The sequence below is a fragment of the Pristiophorus japonicus genome, chromosome 3 (genome assembly GCF_044704955.1).
Source record: "Pristiophorus japonicus isolate sPriJap1 chromosome 3, sPriJap1.hap1, whole genome shotgun sequence".
NCBI classification, from domain to species: Eukaryota; Metazoa; Chordata; class Chondrichthyes; family Pristiophoridae; genus Pristiophorus; species Pristiophorus japonicus.
In genome coordinates, this window is record NC_091979.1 from 287,643,494 (window position 1) to 287,663,911 (window position 20,418).

The 20,418-nt window shown below is 42.8% G+C and overlaps 1 protein-coding gene across 1 annotated transcript in view; it reads left to right on the forward strand.

Annotated features, from left to right (window-relative positions):
* Positions 1–293: 293 nt before the first annotated feature.
* The window catches only part of LOC139255855 (inositol polyphosphate-5-phosphatase A), a 547,723-nt gene continuing 527,598 nt past the window's right edge, over positions 294–20,418 (forward strand). Inside the window, exon 1 of the mRNA XM_070874031.1 lies at positions 294–719. Coding sequence (XP_070730132.1) covers positions 645–719 — 75 coding nt within the window. The 5' untranslated portion in view covers positions 294–644. The remainder of the gene's footprint in view (positions 720–20,418) is intronic.

Below are 20,418 nucleotides of genomic sequence, written 5' to 3' on the forward strand. Positions count from 1 at the left end.
TATGCAACAATACATTCGCCTTTATTAACGCGCATCTTTTATTGTGATGGTTTATTTGCTTTCATCCAGTTGTATTAATTTTAAATGCCCCCTTTCCCCGGGTATAATCAATAACAATTGTTTTTCGAGGGAGGCTGGCCGCCGGGCCCCACTTCCAACAGAGGCATTGCCCTTTTAAGAGCGAGATCTTTTTCATCTGGTAACTGACGTCAGGACAGTTTTAAAAAAAATATTCCTGCCTTACGAGTCAATTTCACGCAATGTTTCCTGGGCGACAGATTGCCCGGAAAAAAAAGAGGCAGAGGCAAAGATCACAGGGAGACTGAAATGTTTGGAAACAGAGTGATCGCCCTGTGTTAGGAGGAGGAGGAGGAGGAGGAGAAAGTTTCTTGTTCTTGGGGAGAAGCTGATAATGAGCGAGCCCAGAGCCAGCGCCAGCCCCGCGGAGAAGTGAAGAGACACAGAGAGACATACAGAGAGGGAGAGAGAGAGGGAAGCGCTGTGAATGAATGAAGCAGAAGAGATCGCGGCGTGAGCACGGGATAATAAACAGTGCAGAGAGCAGCGGGCAGTTTGCGAGCCTCTGACAGCCCGCCTTTCTTCTGTTACTGATAATAAACAAGGTGTGCTCAGATCTGCAGATTATGGCGGTGAAGACGTCTGCACAGGGCACGGGAGTGTTGCTGATCACAGCCAACGTCGGATCCCTGTTTGAAGATGTAAGTCTGCCTCTTGTTTTTGAAGTGGTGGGGGGGGGGGGGGGGCGGTAGGCTGGCTGTTTTCTGGCGGCTCTCTCACCCCCTCCCCTCTCCTGTCGCCCTATTGATTCCACACACTGTATCCGAACAGGCCTAGGGTTTATTTATTTTTGGGGATTACGGATCGCAAGCTCGGGCTCCCTCTCCTGCACTGGTGTCCCGGAATCAGGAGCCGGAGGTCGGACTGTGCTCGCTCACCTCTCTCCCCTCCCCGCCACCAGTCGGAGTGCTTCAGCCGCAGAGACAAGCGAGTAACGCGTCGGCTTGTCACGGTGGTGTGGGACCGGCGTCCTCGCCAGCTTACAAAGTCCGGCCAGCCAATTGCACAAAGACTTTGGAACAATGTGCACTTGCAGCATGCAAAGCAATGGTCCCATCTCTTTCCCGACGGTGTATGCAGGCTTACTTTGGGCATGCCACTAGAGAAGAAAGAAAACCCAAATTATATTCCTTCAACTCGCGGCCAGTGCAGAAATGATCAGCTCCACTCTGAGCCAGGTCAGGTCAGGGCCGGGAGGAGGGTGAGATTCTCCTTCCGATAGCCCAGTGCGGACTGACAGACCGACTGCCTGCAACAGCCCCCTTTCCCTGAGGCTTTCCCCCGGGCTACTCGCCCACCCTGCTTCCAGACTCCGCCCCCCAGTCACCGAGATGGGGAGAAGGTTGCAGGGCCACCGGAGGAAGAGCAGGGACTAAATGAATAGCTCTCTCAAAGAGCCAAATGGCCTCCTTCTGTGCTGTAAGATTCCGTGATTCTAATGATTCCAACATCCCATGTCCTCAGGAGTGAGCGCCCCACAGAGCAAACACCAGCGAGTAGTTGTTCCAGTGTTTAAAGTACTACTCGTACATCAGCATTGTAGGGGCATTTAACCCAGTCACTGCAATCCCCTTCAAACCCCGTGAAAGTTGACACCAAAATCTGAAATGTGATTCAATTTTTAATTCGGAAAGATAACCTAATTAAAAGGTGTCGCCACCTTTCTGGAGTTCCGTTTACTGGTTTTCATTGGTATAAATGCACAATGAATGATCTGTGGGGAGTCCTGTGAGAAGGAAAGGTGAATTTTGAGACGTTTCAGCACTTGACAGGATTAATCCCAATTGTCAAAAAAGCAAAATACTGCAAACGCTGGAAATCTGAAATAAAAACAGTTAAAATACTGGAAACACTCAGCATCCCTGGAGAAAGGGTTAAACGTGTCAGGTCGATGAACTTTGGGTTTCCGACGAAAGGTCATCGACCTGAAACCTTAACTGTTTCTCTCTCCACTGAAGTTGCCTGACTTGCTGAGTGTTTCTAGCATTATCTGTTTTTATTTTTTAATCCCATTTATCCGGGGTTGGAACACTCCAATGCGAAAATGAATAATTGGGCCGGGACTGTGTGTTTTTTAAGCAATTGGGGTGGTGACACTCTTTGGAAGAGCTTACACTTTGTTCTGATATCTGCATTCAGAGCTGAAAAGCGAGACTAAATCAACTATATAATTATATAAGGAACACTGAAGTAACTTTGGGTTGCTTTGTCTACTTGGCTCAGTTGATAGTACTCTAACCTCTGAGCTAGCAGATAGTCTGTTTGAAGCCTGCAGGTATTGGGCACATGACCAGGGCTGACATGCCACTGAAGTAGAGGGAGTGGAGCAATGTCTGAGGTACTGTCCTGTGTATATTCAGGTGGATGTTGAAATTTCGTGGCTCTACTTGAAGAAGAACAAATAGTTCTCATGATGTCCTTGGTCAACATTCCAGCATAATTAGCAGCACTGGTTCATTGATCATTCCTCCCATTGCTGCTGGTGGGATTTTGCTATGTGCAAGAATGGCTGCTTGCCAGCACTTCCAAAACTAATTTATTGTGTGTGAAACACTTTGACATGTTTCAGGGAGATGTGTCAAGATGCTATATAACTGGAAATCTTTCTTTTTGTGGAACTATCACAATTCTATATTTAAAATCATGATTACATAGAGAGGAGGAAGTTTCTGCCTTAATTCAACATTCAATCTGACCACAAGCGTTATTCAATCGATTGCTTACTCATTACCAATGATGTGCCACAGTAATTGGAAAGGCTAAACTCTCTTAATAGTTGGGTGAATTAGCCTTGAAAAGGTGGGAGTGATGGGCTTTTGTACAATAACACTTCTTGTTAAAATTAATCATGTCCAAAAAATCTGCAGGAAATGTTTTACTTCTATGGTTCTGTAACAGGCTCTATCTGCCAGAATCTTGCATTTCTGAGGATTTAATGTTCAGGCTTCCCCTTACTACATGTAATAGGGGCCGAACCAAGTATGAAAAGAGGTCTCCAAAATGGTTTACTGCTCTTCAAGCTCATCCAATAGAGTTCCACATAGGTTCCCTATGTTATAACTTCTGTTACATACAGTACTGTTCTAGCTGCTATGTGCATATTTCTTTGAAAACATCACTAAACTGTAATATAAAATCTTGATAATAGCGAATGAATGAACCCAGTTTCCCAGGTAATGGAATGAGTGCACATAAAATGTGTATTCAAATACTACTCTCAGTCCAATTTGATTATCTGTAGTGATTCTACAGTTGGCAAACTTAATCTAAGGAGCATCTCCTTCATATTAATAGTAACTTTCATATAGTCACTTAATATTTAACTACCAGGATTTCAAAAGCTCCATGAAACTGTTACTGTTATGAATGAAACTGATCCCAGAACAATAATTTTAAAATAGGTTATCCAAAGCATTTGTGATAAATGGCACACAATTTAGTGTCCTTATGCAAATGTAAGGTTGTCGCTGGTGCTATGTGAGTGTAAATACCAGTAAGAGGAAGTAACTCTGCCACATTTCGGACACCCAACATGCATATAGACCTGTGTTGTTTCCCTTCTCCCCCCGAAAATGTATAAAACCAGTTGTAAAATTATATATAAACAAATAGATCACCTAAGTACCTAAAGCACAATATGAGAGCTAGATCAAAGAGACAGTGTATTCTGTGTTAAGCCCGACTAATTGGACAAAGCAAAATAATTTCACTGACTTTAAAAAAAAACTGAAAATATCTATAGAAAAGTTTGAAGAAGAATTTCTTTGCAACATTTTTGGTGTGAACTTAATATGTTTGAGACAACAACTTGTGACATTGATCCAGTTTGGTCTTTAATTATTGTACTTTGGGGGAGAGCTCCTTGATACACTATAGTATGGCAGCACCATTTCATGCCCCTCCAATTAAATGGTAGTATATCAGAGAGCTACAGTTCATTGGTGATTATTTTAAAACTTTTTTCAAGTTTTCTTTGATGATCCAGCCATATTTGAGCCAGTGACACTCTGTTAGATACAGATAATAAAATTGGGATTAACTATTTTGTCAATATAATTAATGTTTATTTGGTGTTTATTTGCTAGTCAAAATGCTTCTTTGACCATGACATAGCAGGAAGCCAACTTCCCAAGCTTAGTTTTGTTAGAACTGCCTTCAGTTTTTTGGCTGTTTCTAAATATGTAGTCATTGTTGTACAAGAGTCTTCCTGGCAGAAGCCAAATTCATCAGCCTTGGCTCAGTGGTAGCACTGTTGCCTCTGAATCAGAAGATTTTGGGTTCAAGTCCTGCTCCAGAGACTTGAGCATGTAATTTAGGCTGACACTCCAATGTGGCACTGTTGGAGGTATCGTCTTTCAGATGTGATCTTAAACCAAGGCCCCGTCTACCCTCTCAGATTCCATGGCAGTATTTGAAGAAGAGCAGGGGAGTTCTCCCTGGTGTCCTGACCTCACTAAAACAGATTATCTGGTCATTATCTCATCACTCTTTATGGGACATTGCTGTGTGCAAATTTGCTGCCGCATTTCCTACATAATAAAGTGACTACACTTCAAATAATATTTAACTGGGCGTAAAGCTCTTTGGGATGTCCTGAGGTCATGAAAGGTGTTATGTAAATGAAAGTTCTTTCTGTCTTTCTTTATTGCATCTGTTATTCTTGGTTCAAGTTCAAATCCCAAGGCCTCTGCCCCAGCTTGTCAGGTGAAACTTCTGTTCTTTTGGGGAAGTACTGCTGAGAATTCAGTTCATCTTTTTGCAGGCACGCGTGACTTCACTGAGCAGCACTTGGGTTTGAGTTATTTGGTTGTTGCCCATTTTTTAAAATAGAGATTTGGTGATGAGCACAGCAAGCAAAGACATTGGAAATAATGCCGAATAAATGCACAACATTCAACTGTTGTTTAAAAAGGAAAAGATACTATATTTCTGAACTGCACCTGGATAAAATATAGGCAATTGAATTGCTGAGTATGCATTGTAAAGAACAAAATAATACTTGCTGCTCTGTTAGGCTAATTCATTTCCAAAGCACGGGGCCCTCTTACTGCAAAGCTGTTTGGTATGCAATAATCACTTATGTGAAACACATTGCTTATCTCTTCCTTTTTTAAAACAGAAAAACCATATAAACTTCCTTTCAATAATGTACTCCATTTGTAAGGGTTCCTCATACTCATATGTATAGCTCATTAATATAGGTGCATGCAACTGGTGAAAATTGGATTGGACTGAAAAATTGCACATGTATCTTGACTGTTGCAACAGGATGATTATCCAACATTGCTATTGGTCAAATAGACTTACTGATAGCATCGGTTGCAGTGTGAGTTCTAATCCATGGTGTAATATAAAGGTTGAATATATTCCAATTTAAAAAAAATGTTGATTCACTGTAGTTTATTGGCATTCTACTGTACCTACACAATCTATGTGTGAGAAAAAAGTAAGTAAAATTACACATTTTTGGAGACACAGCAGGAAAATAAACCTGCATTGTTACCTATTCATAAGTGCTACATACCAGATAAGGATAGTCACATCCAAATATCACTGACCGACTTTGGTGCTAAAACCACAACAAATTTAGTGTGGTGAAGTGGAAGAGACAATAATGTTTCAGCGAACGGTTACAGTATGATGAGCATTACCCAAGCAAGTTGGTTACTGCAATAATGGACATTATGTGGAAGGACTAACACCAAGCGTAGTTTCCATAAGCCCTTTGTTTTCTAAGCGGCTTGAGGAAAATTGTTTAAACTTGCTTTTGTAAATACAGTTTTGATGAACAGATTTCAGATGTGTGTTTATAATAAGCATACCAATTGAAAACCTTCAAAAAATTAAGAGACTGATATTCCAAATGTAACAGTAAGTTTAAAGGTATTTGGTTCACTGGGTGTTGAAACTCATTGCTTGCATGGACTCTGTGCCAGGTTCAATGCAGTAGTCGAAATGGACCATTTTTAAATGGTTGTTGCAGTGGAGCAGAGTAACCCAAGTTGTAATGTATTCAGCCTTGGCTCAATGGTAACACTCTTGCGTCTGAATTAGAAGGTCGAGGCTTCAAGCCCCACTCCAGACATTGAGGACATAATCTAAGCTCACACTTTATTGAAGTACTGAGGGAGTGCTGCAGTGTAAGAGGTGCTGTATTTTTGTTGATACATTAAAACACTGCCCTGTCTGTCCTCAGGATCATATGGCACAATTCAGAAAAGAGCAGGGGAGTTTGCCTGGTGTCCTGGTCAAAAGTTATTCCTTAAGTAATGTAGGGAAACACAGCAGCCAATTTGTGCACCGCAAGGTCCCACGAACAGCAATGAGATAAATAACCAGATAAGGCTGCTGTGTTTCCCTACATTACAACAGTGATTACATTTCAAATGTACTTCGTTGGCTGTGAAAAGCTGTGGGACATCCTGAAGTCATGAAAAGCTAGGAAATTGCAAGTAATTTCTTTTCTTTCTAATTTAGTCGCCAGGTGGCACAGTACATTGGCACTTTGGCATGCAGTTACAGGGCCATGGTTCATGGCATTTTCCTGCACAGCGAGCTCCCATTTTCAACCCTGCTGTCATGGGAAGGTGCAGTACCTAGGCCAAGTGATTCCCGACAATGAGGACACATGACATTTCCTAGCTGTCAGCCAGCCCATGAATTGTAATAGGGGAAGCCTAAGAGCCCTCTCAATCAGGAAGTGGTGTAGGGAGACCCAAGGAAGGAGCAGACAATTGATTAAAGACAAGGCAAAAATCATTGAAATAAAAGCGGAAGATGCTGGAAGTACTCGTCAGATCCACCAGCATCTGCAACAAGAAAAGATCGTTTAACACTGGGTAGAAATCCTTCATCAGAACCTCCCAAAAAATTAACTCTATTTCAACTACACGGTATAGTCATAAATATACCATGATTCAAACTTTAAACGGAACTGTAAATAACACATTTGGTAGGCTGGAATGTAAAATCCCCTAAAGAATGCACTGATGTTTGTACCATATGCTGCTGTAGGAATTTGTTCATACTATTTGGAAGTAAATTGAAAGCATGTAATGCTGCTGTGGGTAACTTAACTTTACCTTCCTGTATCGATAATTATATACAGCGATCCTCAGAGTCCTATTTAAGTCTCTCTTTGGCTGCCAAGCAGAAAAGTGACAATAAGTGCCAAGTGATAACAGCAAGACCTTATTTCGATTTGATTATGGTTCCTTGGAGACATGTTTCATACAAGACTTTTTGTAGCAAATGCATTAGATAAGTATGCCATCTTCTACCGTACCTAATACAATGGCAGTTTGTGTCAGCCACTGCTCAGTTGATAGCACTCTTGCCTCTAATTCAGAGGGATGTGGTTCCACAGACTTGAGCACAAAATCTAGACTGACACCCCAGTGCAGTATTGAGGGAATGCTGCACTGTCGGATGTGCCATCTTTTGGATAAGACGTTAAACTGTGCCCCACCTGCCCTTAGAGGTGGACGTAAACAATCCTATGGCAGTTTTTCAAACCATAGCAGGGGAACTCTCCCTGGTATCCTGGCCAATATTTATTCCTCAACCAACACCTAAAAAAACAGATGATCTGGTCATTTATCATGTTGCTGTTTGTGGGATCTTACTGTGCACAAATTTACTCTGTGTTTCCTACATTATAACAGTGACTGAACTTCAAAATTACTTTATTGGCTGTGAAATGCTTTGGGACGTCCCGAGAATGGGAAAGGTGCTATATAAATGCAAGTCTTTTTTTTTCTTTGCTGAGATACATTTCCACAGATGTCCAGTCTCCATGGGGTAGTGCCATGGAATCTTTTACATCTACCTAAGGGCAGGCAGGGCCTTGGTTTAACGTCTCATCCAAAAGACAGCACTTCTGACACAGGAGCACTCCCTCAATACTGCACTGGTGGAATCAACACCTTCAGGACAAGGGAGGGGGTGCAAGGTCAGTGGAGATAATAGGTGGGGATAAAAAGAAGAGCACCAAAAAAAGGCACATGATTTCATGGGATAATGTATAATACTTCACCAGCAACTTAAAGGAGAAAAGTGAGTTGGAGAGGCAGATGGCTTTAGGGAAGGAATTCCAGAGCGTAGGGCCTAGGTAGCTAAAGTCATGGTTGGCAGTGGTGGGCTGAAGAGAGAGGGATTGCACAAGAGAGGGGAGTCAGTGGAATGGTGAGTTTGGATGGGAGGGGATTGTAGTGCTGAAGGAGGCAACAGAGATAGGGAGGGAAGAGATAATGGGAGTTTGAAACACAAGGACATGAATTTTAATTTTTAGGTTTTGGATGACAGGGAGGCAATGTAGGTCAACAAGGACAAGGGTGATGAGCGAGCAGAACATGGTACAAGATATAGCATATGGGCAGCAGAGCTTTGGATGACCTGCCTAAGTCCTAACTCGCACCAAGTCCTGTTCATCCATCACCCCTGTGCTCGTGGACCTACATTGGCTCCTGGTTACACAACGCCTCATTTCAAAATTCTTATCCTTGTTTTCAAATCCCTCCGTGGCCTCGCCCCTGCCTATCTCTGTAATCTCCTCCAACCCTACAACCCTCCGAGATGTCTGCGCTCCTCTAATTCTGACCCTTTGAGCATCCCTGATTATAATCACTCAACCATTGGTGGCCGTGCCTTTAGCTGCCTGGGCCCCAAGCTCTGGAACTCTCTCCCTAAACCTCTCCACCTCTCAACCTCTCGTTCCTCCTTTAAGATGCTCCTTAAAACCTACCTCTTTGACCAAGCTTTTGGTCATCTTCCCTAATCTCTCCTTATGTGGCTCGGTGTCAAATTTTTTGTCTTATAATACTCCTGTGATGCCCCGTGGGACACTTTTCTACGTTAAAGGCCCTATATAAATCCACGTTGTTGTTGTTGTTGTTGAGCTGAATGTTACACAGGGTGGAAGATGGGTGACTAGCCAGGAGAATTGGAGTAATTATATCTCAGGCAATAGAGGCAAAGATGAGAGTTGTAATGGTAGATGGGCTCAGGTAGGCAGGGCAATGTTATGGAGGTGGATGTGATTTAAAGGTGATTTTTGAGGTGAAACAAATAGAAATATTTTGCAAAGGGCTTGAGAAAGATAAATAACCAGTGGGCTGACAGTAAGAAAGAACATAGCAGAAACACTTTCCAAAAATTGTTCTCCCCATCCCCAGTCAGTAGGGAGAAATGATGTCCCTTTATTTCACATTTGTTACAGGAACAAACTGGTCTTGTCTGAAGTTCGATTACAGTCAAGAAAGGAACTAAAACCTCAGTGAGGTAAACCTCGTGGTGAGAACCATGTTACTGCTCCTATCGATCTGTAATACTGAAGTTGAGCTGTATGTGGTATCTGATTAAACACATAGCTCAAAAGGTAACACAAGAGCAGGTGCTTTTAGGGATCTGGGTGCTATGCATGATGCATCTTTATTTGAAGATATGGAGTGTCTACGTCAAATAATAGCATTTGGCTGGTGGAAACCCATTTTTGCTTTCGTGTTGGGTAAATCTGGCAACCTAATGTGAGAGGTGAGGGAGCAGTGCCATTTGTGCTATCGAGGGGTTGAGAAAATCTAAGAATATAAGTGCTTGTGTTACTGATTTTAGAAATATATGAAACCAAGTAAGACATTATGTAAAAGTTGTGAAAGTGTTTTCTTTATACACAGATCATGGCAGCAACTTCTGATGCAATACTTCCCTGGACGAAAGTAAACTAAGAAGGCAGGAAATGCAAAATTGGGTTAGCCTAAATTGAATTTAACTTGACCACAGAAGATGACCTTTCCTAATCTATCTTCCTTTATCCTGTGTGTGAACAAACGTATCATATAACTTGAAATTGTAATGACTGAATAGCCTGGTGGGCGCCACAAGTCAACATTTGCATTTGTCCTACATGTAGAAAGTGACCTGTTCTTATTCTAAAATCTTTATAATAGGATATCTGGGCACAATCTGTGAGTTTAGAACTTTAATAATATCCTATTGCATTGGTCTCTTTTGAGTTGAATCTAACAGTGCTCATTGTTATTATGCGCAAATTGGGCAGCAACTTCTGACAAGGGCATATGGTCAACTAAACGTGAAAATCTGGATCTTGCTGTCCGAGATGTATCAAATCGCGTGAAGTTCCTGTACTGATGTCATAGATATGGACTAAACTCGCCACAAAAAGTTAGGGCTTGTCTATTCCATTCTAAGTACCCTTTTAATGACGTGATAAGTCTAAATTACTGATAAGCAGCCTTTCTGGCACGGAAAATTACAAGTGTGGAGTTTAATTCCTTCAGCTTTCAATTATTGGAGATTTAAAAAAAAATTAAATACATTTTTAAAACTTTTTCTTTCTCTCTCTCGCTTTCAATTCAGTCTTTCTTTCTCTCTTTATTTCACTTTCTGATTTGACATTATAACTGACACTACCTGGTTCAGATTCTGTGTTGTTCATTAACGATTCTTCAATCTGTTTGGTTGAGGAGATACACAGTTGCTTGGCCTGTTCACATAGGTCCCAGATGCTCTGTAGAGGGTGCTGCACTGTTTCGATGTTCTGCTGACAGCAACTTCTCGTTCAAAACCCCGTATATGTCTATGGACAACTGCAAATCGACTGAACAGTGGCGCCGTTTGTTCGCCGCTCACAGCGACATCTGACCCATTATTTCAAATGAGTTATCAGCTTGGGCTAGATTTTCCACTTCACATCGCCCATATATCACCCATATATCGCCCAAAACGGCCTTTTGTCGCCCATTTTGACTGAAAAGTGGAAAGTTAGGCTGGAATATCGCTGGAAATTTGTCCCCTCAACCTTTGGCTCACATCGCCGAGGTGATCGCTGAGGTGATCGCCCGCGCATCGCCGGGTGCTACCTTCGGCACATCGCCGGCATATTGCCAGGCTGATCGCCCGCCGAGAACATCGCTGCAGAATAGTTGCTTTTCCCTGGCCTTCCTCACAGAACTCGGTCCTGCGGATGTCATTTTGAATGTCGGAAGGGAGGAAGCTGCTAAAACAAGGGACTTATAATTTGTGAGTTATTTAAGGGTCTTTTACAGATACAGCCACTCAAATTTATACTTATATTTATAAATATAATTATATTTGCATTTATTTTTGTAGAAAGGGCAGTTTAAGTTTAATAGTAGTAGAAAGGGCATTTATATCAACAGTGATAGTATTAGTGATAGTGATGGGGACTGTAGCCTCTTTACCATTACTTGTAACTGCTGACTAAAGCCCTTTATGCTCGCAGGATGGACTTTATAAGCTTCCCTATGACCAGGGAGGCTCGGATGGGGAGGGCTTTAGGTTTCTCGAGAATAGCAAACTTCCCCAAGCAATAGACTGCACGCACATCGCCTTGAAAGCCCCTTTACTGAACCCGGAGGTGTTTCGTAACCAAAAGGGATTCCACTCCCTGAATGTGCAGCTCGTTGTCGACCTCAACCAAATTATCATGGCATTAAATGCTACATTTCCAGGCAGCATTCATGATGTGCACATCCTGCATGAGAGTGCGATACCTGACCTGTTTGATAGTCAGCCAGAAGGTCATGGTTGGATGCTGGGCGATAAAGGATATGGCCTTGCCAGTTGGCTCCTGACCCCCCTACGTAATCCCTAGATGGAAACTGAGAAGCGTTACAATGAAAGCCACATAGCCACACGCAATATCGTCGAAAAGACAATTGGGGTGCTGAAGCAACGCTTCAGATGCCTGGACCACTCTGGAGGCAACCTAGAGTACCACCTTGACCAGGTCGCTGAGTTTATTGTGGTGTGCTGTATGTTGCATAACCTAGCTCTAAGGAGAGGACAACAATTGCCAGATGGGGTTTGATGGGAATTGAACTAAATTTTTTTTATTACAAAAATGAAATGACTTAAATACTTTAAAAGAAAGTGCCTCTGCTCCCTCCTGTTTTTCGATAACTTCCTCTGCAAAAGTGACAAGAGCATGGCATGAGCTAAGATATTAAAACGGATAGTCAACAGTTTCCATAGTTATATGCGAATAGGGTATTTATCCATAATTGATCTCCACTGAACTCGGCGATTACAATGACAGGAGCTAATGTCCTAAAGTCTCCCATGGCAGACAGTGAGCAAGGACAGCTCTTCCCCCAGTGTAAGTGAGAGCAGCATGACAGATTTTAATAAGTGCACAAGTTAATAGACCTGTCCGGATCTTAGCAGGGAATATATGTAATTTATGTAGGAATAACAAGCTTAAATTCAATGCAGGAGTTTAATTTTGAAAACAATTTGCATTTTTACAATAAAAAAATCCTACTTACTTTTGCTGAAGCAACCAGGCTGTTCCATCGCTTACAGCACTGGTCGGCACCCCTCGCCTCATGTGATGCCGAGGAGACGACATCGGCGACCTCACCCCATATCTTCCGATATGCCTGGGGTGGGGATTTCCTCTTAGCACCCCGGGTTAATTGGGCCCACTGGGAGTGCACCTCCATGATGAGGGCCTCGTTGGCCTCGCCAGAAAATGGCTTGGCCCTCTTCCTCAGCCCCTCCACATCATGTAAACTCTGATCAGAGTCAGACATATTACTGTTATTTCTCTATTATTTTGAAAACTGTTATTTATCTGCTTTTTCTACCATCAACTTGTTCTTTCTCTCTCCTCTGCTTTCCTCCTCTCTATCCTCTCTCTCTCTCTCTCTCTCTACCTCTCCATTTGCCTTTTGCGCATGTGTGGATGACTCCTGACCTCCCGAAATGCGCAAAATGCTGTCAACCGAAAACATTTTTTTAAATCGCATGCGCAGAAGGCCGTTGCTAGGGAAGCTTTTGCCTTCCACATCGCTGGCCGTTCGTTGGGTGAGCGTCACATCGCTGACCTTTTGCATCACCCATTTCACATCGCTGGCCTATCGCCGAGTGTAAAATCGCCATCCAAAAAATGTGCGATGAGCCAGCGATCGGTAAGACTGGGACATCGAACATCGTTGGAACATCGCCCATTTTTTGGGCGATAGACAGCAAAGTGGAAAGTCTAGCCCCTTGTCTTTTCAGACACGGTCATTTTAAGTACTCATTTTGTTAAAGATTTGGTGTACACAGCAGCCTAGAATTTACTGTTATCAATATTAATGGTTGGACAGTTAACACATTACTATGAGGTACCCCTGCCTGTTTATTTTAAATGGGTTAAACCCATAGTAGAAAAAGGGATGATCCACTGATATCACTAATAGTCATTTCTAGGCTCCCAGATAATTTCCAATTTCTGTTCATGGACTAGAACTAGATACACTATAATTACAATTTACTATCATTTTTTTGGCATGACTTGGCATTTCCTCCTAGCAGAAATGACAGTCTGGTGAAAAAATATAATAAGGATCTTTCACAGCTGGAAATTCCCTCCCTTTTCCGCCAATAAAGTAAGTTTGTGTAGTACTGGGGCCAATTCATGAGTGTTTAAGCACGTTTACTAAAGTTGTTATTTTTCTATCATTTAGCAAACTGTGGCTTGTATTTTGCTTGTATCTACTGTTTATATTTCTGACGGAAAGTATCTGAGGCACAGAAGCCATAGCAATCGGGTGGCAATAGAGGAATAAGATTTTGCTTAAAACTGTATAGAATGGCTATTTATGCCGTAACATAAAGCTGGTGCCACCAGCAGTGTGATATTAATATGAAGTGTCACTGTGGCGATGGTCTCATAGATTTCCTTCCATGCTTTTGCCTTATTTCACTTTAAGCAGAATCTCACCGCCAGGGATCCTGTAACAGATGAGAATGGCCTAAGCAGCCTATGGCTGCACATTGCCATCCATCTAAAGTTTGACTTCATTTCACAGTCAGTTGTACACTAGTGATAGGTCTGGCCCTCGTAAGGTTGTTTACCGTGGCTTTAATATACACATATATACATATATTTAAAATAAATGTATATATATAGTGTGTGTGCAAAACATATATGTCAGCAACACATAACATTTTGTATGCTGATTTCATCGTTTAGAAGATGGTGTATTTGTAACTTGAAGCAGTCAAAAGTAACGCTTGTAAAAAAATATAATTCCATTCGCACTATACCACCCAGCCTTTCCTTGTAATAGACTGAAAGAAGGACAGATTAAGATAAATCACCAAATTTATTGTTTTTCCTCCTGTATGCATGATGGAAAGGAGGCAAGCAAGTCTAATTCTGCAAAAGACCCGACCGTACTAGCAAAGTGCCAGAGTGTAATAAAATGCTATCCCCATTGATTGGGACAATTGCTCCCTGACAGTTCCCAATGAGTCACTCTAGCTCTATGAAGGGAAAGGTTCTGGACAACCTCCTGTTTGTGGCTCCGGGGCCTATCACACTGTAGTGGCAGCAAATGGATGCAGCCTCTCCCCCATACCTCGGCATATTACAGAAGATGGTTTTTCTGGAAAAACTATATTGGTTGAAGAAATTCTTTAAATGTACAAAAGCAGGGAGGTCCTGCTGCAACTGTATAGGGTATTGGTAAGGCCGCACCTGGAGTACTGCGTGCAGAGGTTCCTTCCTTCAGAGGTGATGACAGATGTATACTTCTCCATTTATACTATTGATGTAACAATCTGATATAAAGGGGAAGCAACCTCCAGTCTTCCAACAACATCACACACACAGACAAATTTTCTTGGGTGTTGTGATTCAAAAGGAGTTAGATGAGGTCCTTACTACTAGGGGGATCAAGGGGTATGGCGAGAAAGCAGGAATGGGGTACTGAAGTTGAATGTTCAGCCATGAACTCATTGAATGGCGGTGCAGGCTAGAAGGGCCGAATGGCCTACTCCTGCACCTATTTTCTATGTTTCTATGTTTCTATGCTATTGGATTAAGTACTTCTAATTATCTAGAACTGGTTCTGTGGATTTATGTCCTTGTGCTTATGTCCTTATGCAGAACAAAACCACAGAGCAACACAGAACTGACTCCTCATCCACTCCCAGGCCCTGCAGCGAAGCTTTCAATCCTACTGTATCATTTCCAATAGAAAACAATTTGCATGCTCGGGTGCAGTGTCCTCTTCGTTGAGAAGATTAAATGCAGATTAGGTGACCGCCTTGCCAAACATTTTCATTGTGCCCACAGGCGCGACCAATTCCTATTCTGACCTCTGTATCATTGGGCTCATACACTGTTCCAACATAGGTCAGCTCAGGTCTCATCAATAATCTGCAACCTTGGTATGAATATTTAGTTCAGTAACTTCAGAATTTTCATTCATTTTCAACCCATTTTAATTAGACACCTGACCTCCAGACTTTCTAGATTTCCATTTCTCGTATTGCTCCAATTATTTTAGCCTTTTCGCTATTTTCACTTTAATGTCTTTATGTTTCTGTGGATTACTTGACTGCACTCATGATTTCTCTCTGGGTTTGTCTGTTTTATTATAATATAACCCTCTTTCCATTTTTCTGATTGTTTTAATATGCCTGTCCATCATTATTTTTCAGTTTTGAAGAAGAGTCGACACCCAAAATGTTAACTTGTCTCCACCGACAGTGACTGACCTGTTGTGTGTTTCCGGTGTTTTCTGAGGTTCTTTGAGCAACTGAATTTTCACATCTTTACCTGAATCAAGATTGGCCCCTCCCCAGAACCGTGTAAAGTATAAAAGGGGGAGTGTATGTCCACGGACTTCTCCCACTGGGCCGGGGCAACATCGGCAGCAGAGCCGTTGAAACCCCAGACAAACAGCGAATGGTGTTTATCGCCATTTTCTAGGGCTTGTGCAGCTCTTCCACTGAAGTTATGGTGGCTGAGCGGGAGAATCCCTGCAGATATTCGCCCCCATAATGGTTCCTAGACTACTTTAACCGCTAGACAAATAAAAACAAGAGTTGTTTAAAATTAAAATTTGAAGCATAGCAGTAGATAGATACAATGGAGCTTAAACACGCTGTGCAACAGAGTAAAAGGGAACAGATTCATGTCTGTAACTACCCATAACGTGAACTTTTTATTGGAACAGTATCATTGGCCATTTACTGAGCGGGCAGGTGTGTCCTTACAGTGAAGGAGGGAGAGAAAATGGAGGACAGAATCACCTTGTACTGAACAGGTGCATCTTAAGATGTTTTTACATTGCAGCAGCAGATTTGGGAGAGTGGTGCTCTATCGGCCTCCCTTTTCTCTCTCCTTTTATATTCTGCTTCAGGCAGAAGAGGAACGGGTGAATGTGGTGATGGTTTATAAATTACCAGTGAATCTGGCAGTAGTTTGTAAATTACAAGTCAATCTGGTGGTAGTTTGTAAGTTACCAGTGAATTTCCACTGCTGTCTGAACAGGTCCGTCAGATAGCTAGATGTAATTTTATCGCAGCCGTCGGTGAGAGAATTGTACATTTGCTGTTGGATGTAGGAATTAAACGTAGAAATTCTTCTCAGGACATGTTTCAATGCAGCATGGGCCAGGGGCTCAAAATTGTCCAGAGGTTGCTCCGTTTTTTTTGGAGCAACTTGATTTTTCTAGAGTATCTTAAAAATCCCCATTTTGCACATTCAATTTGTACCACTGTAAGTGAGTTAGTTAGGATTTTTTAAAATTTAGTTTAGTTTTTTTCAAAAGGGGGCGTCACCAGCCACCTACACCCATTTTGGCCATTTTGGCCACTTTGGACAGCTAATAGTTACCCCAAACTAACTTAGGCCAGCGTATGTGGCCACTTGTGGCCGTACAGAAAACCTTTGTGGAGAATTAAGAAATCAACGCAGGTCGGTACATCGGAGGCCAGCAGAACTTAATGACTTGACTAAAGAATGTGAATAGGATCAAACAGCTATACAGGACATCATATGACAAACTTCGCAAAATTAATTTACTATACAACAGAAACATTCAAGGAAGCTTAAGCTACAAAAATAAAAGAAGTAAAGAGACAAAACATATTTATTCAAAATATCCAAATAAAAAATAGAAGTACCTCCTGCTCATAATTCTTATGTTCTTATGTTCTCCCAGCCACCTCAGCTCACCCACCATCAGCCCGCCCCTTACAAACAACCCTACCTCCCGGGGTCGAGGATCAGACCCTCCAGGATCAGAACAGCGCCTGGGCTCAGAGATCGGACACGTCTGGGGATCAGATCTTCCCTAGAGGTCGGAGATCGGACCGCCCACGGGATCGGAACCCCCTACCCCCATGGGGTCGGTGATCGAACCCACCCTGCGGTTCGGAATTCCCCCCCGGGATCAAAACTCTTCCCCCCCCCACCCCCCATCCTCGCCGCCCCGGCTTGGGCCCCGCACCAACCTGCTTGTTGTGGCCTTCTAGCCTGGGAAGGCAGCGGGCCGGCCTGTGGGGGAGGCCACTCGGCCTGGGATAGGGGCGGGGCTCATCGGGTCCCATGCTGCAGCATGCACACAAGGCTGGGGGCAGGAGCTACTGCGAATGCACACACACTCCAACGCGCATGTGGAGAGCTGCCGGCACTGTTTCTGGCGCAGGATCTAGCTCCGACCCCCCCAATCGACTGGCCGCGCCGCGCCAAGCCCTGGGAGAGGCAACACAGCGGCCAAAATCGGGGGACACTTTATCGGCGCCCTTTTCAGCCCACAAAGACAGCGCATCTCTGGTGAGTGCACCGTAAAAAGGGGTGGGCCAATTTTGAACCCATGATGTCAATAGTGATGAGATCCACAAAAGAAGATAAATAAATGAATCACAAACAAGTGATTTATAGCATGGTACTTAGAAGCAAGGAAAGGCACTGCATTTTCTGCGTGAAAGCAGGGCTAACGTTTGGAACCACAATCTTTGTTGTTTGCTGCAGTACTCTGAAAAATTCTTTCAATTTTCGAACAGTATGAAGAAAGAGGCAGAGGTCATGTATCTGTATTATTTTCTTCATTGATTCATGTACGCTTTAAATGTGCTGCATTTATTTTCTTGAAAAAGTCATGTTATTTTTTTTCTCCAATACCATGCTCCAACTGCTTATTTTCCAGCCACTATGCAGAGAAAAACAAGCCGGGGATGCTAAGTCACCAGTTCGCCAACTCTTGTGCTGCATGTGCACTTCTGGGGGTTTCCCCGAGAAGCTTGGATTACTGCCACCCTAGAATACGCACATGCATTGAAAAAGTAATGCAAATTAAGTTGTAGTGATGTCACTGTGTCTCCTGCCTCATTTTTCTGGGTCTCTCCTGGGCGAGTGGAGCAGTGCTTTATTAGGAATATAGGACCATAGGAACAGGAGTAGGCTATTCAGTCCCTTGAGCCTGTTTCGCCATTCAATGAGATCATGGCTGATCTGCGACCTAACTCCATATACCTGCCCATATCCCTTAATCCCTTTGGTTAACAAAAAGCTATCAATCTCCGATTTAAAATTAACAATTGATCTAGCATTAATTGCTGCTTGCGGAAGAGAGTTCCAAACTTCTACTACCCTATGTGTGTAGAAGTGTTTCCTAATTTCACTCCTGAAAGGTCTGGCTCGAATTTTAAACGAAGCCCCCGAGTCCGAGACCCCCCAACCAGTGGAATAGTTTCTCTCTATCTACCCTATCTGTTCCCCTTAATATCTTGAAAACTCCTATCAGATCACCCCTTAACCTTATATTCTCTGGAATACAATCCTAATTTGTCTAATCTCTCCTCATAATTTAACCCTTGAAGTCCCTCATGCCCAGTTCCCTCAGATTGGACAATCTGACAGGGGCATGCAAAAAACACATGGTGGCACTGAAACGGATACTACTTTTTTTCTGGGTCAGTAGGATGACCTTGGGGCTGGAGGCCTACAGGCTGCTTCTCTTGCCCTTTCAAGCCTATAGCGGCGATCAACTTTCCTCCCTTCGAGGTACAAACCCTGCCAATGGTGATGACATCAACCCAGAAATCGGGATGGGCTCAGGTTAGATGGAGTGTCCATCGGGTGTGCTCTGCCTGACTTGTGCTCAGACTAGGGATAGTGGGGAGGACAATTGCCCAAAAGGTTGGTCATTTTTCTGTGTATTTTTTCTAGTAATCTGAAAGCTGCTGAGAGACCAACATGTAGCTTCATGACACATGTGAGAACAACACAAATGCCAGTGAAGGATGAGAAATAGGCAGACAATTGCTTCAAAGTAATTGAATGGAAAAACTCAGTGTGTCTTATTAGGAATATAGTACCATAGGAACAGGAGTAGGCTATTCAGTCCCTCGAGTCTGTGGTGAATCTTTGGCTTGTTATTAAGCACTGCCATCTTCAGAGCAGTGCACATAATGTTGTGTTTAATCTTCTGTGGATCCCTATGCTTGCTCACTCATAATTTTGAAAATAATGCAGTTCAACCCTAGCTGTTGCGAATTATTTTCATTTTTCTAATATTGTTCTGCAAAATATGTAGCAAAAATTCCAACAGCCTTGTGACTCTGTGTTGTATCAGAAGTTGAAGACAGTATTTGAAAGCTAGATGTGGTCGGACACATCCTCAATCCTACCCTAGCATTGTGAAGTGTTCCTGTGTGCGTTTCTCCTTTCCCAATGGTCTCTTTGTTTTTCCCTGCCTTTCTTGTAGGCCCACCTCATTCTCATGGGCATTGGTTGTCTTCTATTACTTTGCCCGGTGGTCATCCTTTAAGAGGTCAATAGTTACCAGAGCATCTCTAGCGATGGCTTCTCTTCCCACTCCTGCAACATTACCCCCAGAGTCTCCCAAGGATCTATCCTGAATCTGTCCTCTTCCTCATCTATATGCTGCCACTTATAAGAACAAGAACATAAGAAATAGGAACAGGAGTAGGCCATATGTCCCCTCGAGCCTGCTCCACCATTTAATACGATCATGGCTGATCCGATCATGGACTCAGGTCCACTTCCCTGCCCGCTCCCCATAAACCCTTATCCCCTTATCATTTAAGAAACTGTCTATTTCTGTCTTAAATTTATTCAATGTCCCAGCTTCCACAGCTCTCTGAGGCAGCGAATTCCACAAATTTACAACCCTCTGAGAGAAGAAATTTCTCCTCATCGCAGTTTTAAATGGGCGGCCCCTTATTCTAAGATTATGCCCCCTAGAACTAGTCTCCCCTATCAGTGGAAACATCCTCTCTGCATCCACCTTGTCAAGCCCCCTCATAATATTATACATTTCGATAAGATCACCTCTCATTCTTCTGAATTCCAATGAGTAGAGGCCTAACCTACTCAACCTTTCCTCATAAGTCAACCCCCTCATCTCCGGAATCAACCTAATGAACCTTCTCTGAACTGCCTCCAAAGCAAGTATATCCTTTCGTAAATATGGAAACCAAAACTGCATGCAGTATTCCAGGTGAGGCTTCATCAATACCTTATATAGCTGTAGCAAGACTTCCCTGCTTTTATAC